Source organism: Cariama cristata, unplaced genomic scaffold (genome assembly GCF_000690535.1).
Source record: "Cariama cristata isolate BGI_N322 unplaced genomic scaffold, ASM69053v1 scaffold4607, whole genome shotgun sequence".
In the NCBI taxonomy this organism is placed as follows: Eukaryota; Metazoa; Chordata; class Aves; order Cariamiformes; family Cariamidae; genus Cariama; species Cariama cristata.
Window position 1 is genome coordinate 1 of NW_009628212.1, and position 5,054 is coordinate 5,054.

At 37.4% G+C, this 5,054-nt stretch overlaps 1 protein-coding gene across 1 annotated transcript; it reads left to right on the plus strand.

Moving 5' to 3' along the window:
* Positions 1 to 660: 660 nt before the first annotated feature.
* Positions 661 to 4,793, plus strand: MB21D1 (Mab-21 domain containing 1; the record flags this gene model as incomplete). The annotated part of the gene is made up of 4 exons (XM_009704709.1): positions 661 to 883; positions 1,603 to 1,848; positions 3,237 to 3,339; positions 4,451 to 4,793. Coding segments are annotated over 4 exons (915 nt in total), but the record flags the coding sequence as incomplete, so codon positions are not given.
* Between the last annotated feature and the right edge of the window lie 261 nt (positions 4,794 to 5,054).

The window sequence follows — 5,054 nt, forward strand, 5'->3', positions numbered from 1 at the left end:
ATTACTACGTTAATTAACAGCAATTAATTATAAAATAGCTAACCTACGGAAAGATGAATGTATGCGCACTTAGTAAGAGACGCTGCCAGAACGGGACTCGCTTTAAAACCCCGGCAAGCCCCGGCCCTTGCACAGCACACAGGTAAGCCCGGTGTAACCGGAGGGCGAGTCGGGTATAGCACTGTATGAAAGGCTTAGTGCCATTTTTTTTTTTCCCCCTCCAAAAAGCAGGAGAAATAGCAGTTCCTTTTTTCTGGTTCTAGCTCAATCTGAAACAAACTCAAACATGGGGACACTTTTTTTTTTTTTTTTAACCAGCTTCAGGTACAGCAATGCAATGTTTTCCCTCACAGCTGGTTCCTTTGTGCAAAAGGATGACTAAGATCAGCATTTATGCATTACTCAGAACAGCTTAAGAATCTTAAAACTCTCTTAAAAATTAGTAAGTTGGAAAGCTGCGACATGAACTGTTACCAGTAAATTGCTCTTCTCCACTCAAACGCACAGCAATCTTGTAATACAGATCCACAGAAATAAGCTCGTATTTCACACCAGACGTGAGAAGTACACCCTGGCAGTTGTAAACTGCAACTGGTATAAAAGCCTAGAGAGAATAGAACCTAAGCTGCACGCTGACTGTTGTATTCTTGTACTTTGCAGATATCTGAACCAAATGAGTTTGACATCATGCTTGTAATGCCTGTTGTGAGGCTTCAGCTGGATGAATGCGATGACACTGGAGCCTATTATTACCTAAGATTCAAAAGAAATCCAAAAGAAAAAGATTTGTTGAAGTTTGTAGATGAAGATGGAAAATTATCAGCCTTTAAAATGCTTCAAGCACTACGAGACATTATTAAACAAGAAGTAAAAAATATTAAAGGTAAGTACTGAGAGAACAAGCTTCACCTAGGGGTGCTAAAAATCCAGTTATGTTGCACATATGCATTGCCCTGTTGTTAATAAAATGTGATTTTCCCCCCCCCTCCCCAGTCAGCTGTCTCTTTGTGGCAATGTAGCTGTAACTGTAACCCCTCCTGTCCCCAGTATCTCAAGTTTGCTCTTGTGCTAAGAATCGCCACAAATCCATCAGAGCTAATCATATGCGATTAACCCATTGATCCACTATGCAATCCTCTGTCCATATGAAAATAATGAATATTAAGAGTTCTGTCGCATGCTTGGTACTTCCTCCATGATCTATGTATTTCGAATCTATCGGCTGTGTACAGAGAGCCATTTGCTGAACGGGTACCAGAGGGAAGAGCTTTCTTTTGTACATTACCTAATATTTTATATTGATCTATATAGAAAACATATATTGGAAAACATTACTGTATTTCTGATTCTGTAGACACAGTAAATTAAGCAAACACAACAGTTCAAGAAAAGTGTTCCTTATTTCATAGAACTCCTCAAAAGGCCACCTTTAATATTTCATTTAAAATCCATATCCTGTAGGATAAAGAGCCAGTGACTGAACCCAGGTATTTTATTTTGATTGATATGAATTCTTCTTAAGTAAAAACCTTCACATTCTTCAAAAAGCTTTCTAATATATACCTATATTAAAAAAACCAAACATTTTTTCTTTGTTACTAGATGCAGAAGTAACTGTGAAAAGGAAAAAGCCTGGAAGCCCTGCAATAACTCTTCAGATCAAAAATTCTCAAGCAGAAGTATCAGTGGACATAATCTTGACTTTGAAAGTTCAGCAGAGCTGGCCACCTAGCACACAGGATGGCCTCAAAATTGAAGAGTGGCTGGGAAGAAAAGTCAGGCAAAAGTTCAGAAATCAATCACTTTATTTAGTAGCCAAACAAAACAAAAGAGAAAAGGTTCTAAGAGGTACCTTACATACAGACGATAAGTTCTGACATATCTTCTCTACAACTTGATTGCTTACAAGTGCTATAAAAAGGGTGTCCAGATTCTGTTCACTATTCTGCCTTCAAGGTACAGATCTTTACCTTATCCTGCATAAGGATAACAGGTGAAAACTCTCTTTAAAACATCAGATTGGTGACACTGCTTGTCCTGTAGAGATCTAAAGGCAAAACTGCTCGGCTAGGCTGTATCCTAACCTCTCCTAAGAGCATTACATTAAATCTAAGTCAGACACACAGATATGAACCTTTCCTGTGCTAGTGCTGTACTTAACAGCAACAGCCACTCCTTTGCTTTGTAAGAAAAAAAATAAAAGGAGATTTCTAAAAAGGCAGGGAACATCCCTGTAAGTGGTCCTGCATAGACAGGTTACATACTTCTGCAGGAAGTAAATAAACTGTGTACTTTTCTCAATGAGAAATAATGTATCTTGTGAACTCTGGTATGACTACAACATAGGTGTTTTTTTTTTTCACTCCAGATGATTGTCACACCAAGCCTCCCTTAGTTTGCAGAAACATCCCAACTTGTCATTGTATTACAAGAACTGATGATTTCAGCAAAAAGAGTTCAGACAATCTGGTATTTTTTTTTAAAAATTAGCATGCCCATCTTATCAACACCAAAGAAATCATTACTGTGTTGCTAGGCTGTCTCTTCCTGTGAAAGTTAAATGCAGAGAGTAACTGAACCAAAGAGGTGAGGGCAACAGTCTAATGTATGTAAGGGGGATAAAAATGAATCCCTGTGTTTTAAAAACAGGGGAATGAGCTACGTTAATCATTGTTTTCAGAAACATGACCAGAAGAACAAGAATAAATGCTTTAAAACAGTCACCTTACCAAACTCGCAAGCCTATTACTTGCACAAAGAAGTTGAAAACAATGGTGAAGTTGGTTTTTTGTTGGTTTTTTTTTTTTTTTTTCTTTTTAACTCAGAACCAGAATGGTCACACAGTAAGGCTAAGGCTACAGAACAGAAATTCAAAGGTAGTAGATTTCTATGAGCAGTGTAATTCCCCAAGTCATGTTCAACAAATGCAGGAAAGTTCAGAATTAAGCTTAAAGTAAATCCAACTATCCTTAAGAACATAGTTAAAGCATCCAAACAATTAACTATATCCTGTTTCAGTAACATTCTAATTGTCTTTGTGTGGAGCAGCTGGGGAATTAAGGAGGAATTAGCTAATTGTAGTCAATGAATTATGTGTGTGTGTGTGTGTTTTTTTTTTCTTTAAAGTGTAAAGAAATTGCTGCTATTCAGAATTAAGTCAATTATCTTTTTTTCTAGTTAAGGACACTGGTAGTTACTGCTATGTAACAATTGAACAATCTTGTGCTCCACTTCAGGAAACACCTGGCGACTCTCTTTCTCCCATATTGAGAAGGCCATGTTGAACAACCATGGCAATGAGAAGACATGTTGTGAATCTGATGGACCAAAGTGCTGTAGGTCAGTATTTCGTATTAATATTTTACTTTAAGCCTGTGTAAGCCAGACTAGCACTGTTTCAGTTTAACACTTAAGAATTTGATCTAAGACTAATTACTCATAACAGGGAGCAAGACTAAGGCTTTTAGGCATCATTGTTGTACTGCTGTAGAACATGGCAGGTACTTGCTGAACATCTGACTTCCACTTACTCGAGAGGTGGAAACAAATCATGTTGCAGGTTTACACTCCAGACCTACCTCAGAAAGCAAAGCGATGCAACTTGTTAAATAATCTTTCCCAAACTCAGTCCTGTTTAGAAGAACCAGCTTAAAAGTCTGATGACTCAGCTTTCTGAGCTTTGGGAGAAAAATTACACTTCATACCAAGACAATTTCTAGAATGATAGTGAGAAAAAGACCTGCGGAATGGGATCAGGATGAATAAATGTGATTCTTCACTCCAATAAGAACTTGTTTCCACATTTCTTCAAAGAGAAAGAGCAAAACCCACATAAGGCACAGAACCTCCTTAATGGCAAACTACTTCTTAGTTTACTTAATTACAGCTTGTACTGAATCGAGAAAAATCACAAGAACAAATGCATAATTCTTTTGTCTTTGCTTTAGGAATATTATCAGACATGCTATGCCCCTACTTACCTGTGTATTAAACTATATCTACCTCTTCCCCTTGTGGGGTGCCGCAGGAAGGCAGTGGCGTTTCCTTCAGCATAAATCCAAGCCAAAATGGCAGCTTTCGTCTTAAGCAGTGATCCCAGGTCATATTATACTGAGCTTCTGAAGCTGGGAGACCACACCGTGTAAGCATGCTGCAGACCAACGTATTTCTGAGTTGCTGTGGCTACCAGTGAAACTGGTACATGCACAAAAACTATTGTGTAAAAGTAGAAATCCTTCATTGCTAGAGTCTGACTTCATATGCAGTAGTTCTAGGATTATCCAGCTTACTGCTGCACTTATTTTGAATAAAATCTGAAAATATTACTGAAAATGTTATTCTATTTGAGTAAGGACATTTTTATTGCTTTCATGAATAATGTTCATCTAAATATCTAAAATACATTTTTAGAACTACGTAGAAGGTACCTAATAAATTATTTATTTAACAGGAAAGGTTGTCTTAAGCTTCTGAAGTATCTTCTAGAACAACTTAAAATTAAATATACAAAAGAGTTGGAAAAATTCTGCTCGTATCATGTCAAAACTGCTTTATTCCACTCGTGTGTCATCTGGCCAAAGGACACAGACTGGCATTTGGGAGACCTGGATCAATGCTTTCAGAAATACCTGGGATATTTTCTGGATTGCCTGCAGCAGTCTCAGCTGCCACACTTTTTTATTCCCCAATACAACTTGCTCAGCCTGGAAGATAAAGCGAGGAGTGCTTTCCTCTCAAGACAAATACACTATCAATTGAACAACAGATTCCCAATATTTCAGGAGATGTATTAAAAACGTTGCTTTCAGTAACTACCTAATCATGTAGATTTGCATATTTAAAACCAGAAGTTCTGCACCCTAAGTTACTCCTCAGTAACAGTACTACACAAACCAAAACAAAATCAAGAACACTAACAGGAAATCACATACTTTAGTCACACTGGTTAGCTATAACCCTTAAAAGAAATACAACCTTTTAAGTAATATTTATCTTCCTTATCCAAATGTAGATGTCACCTGCAAAATACCTTCAAGGTATATGAAGAACATATA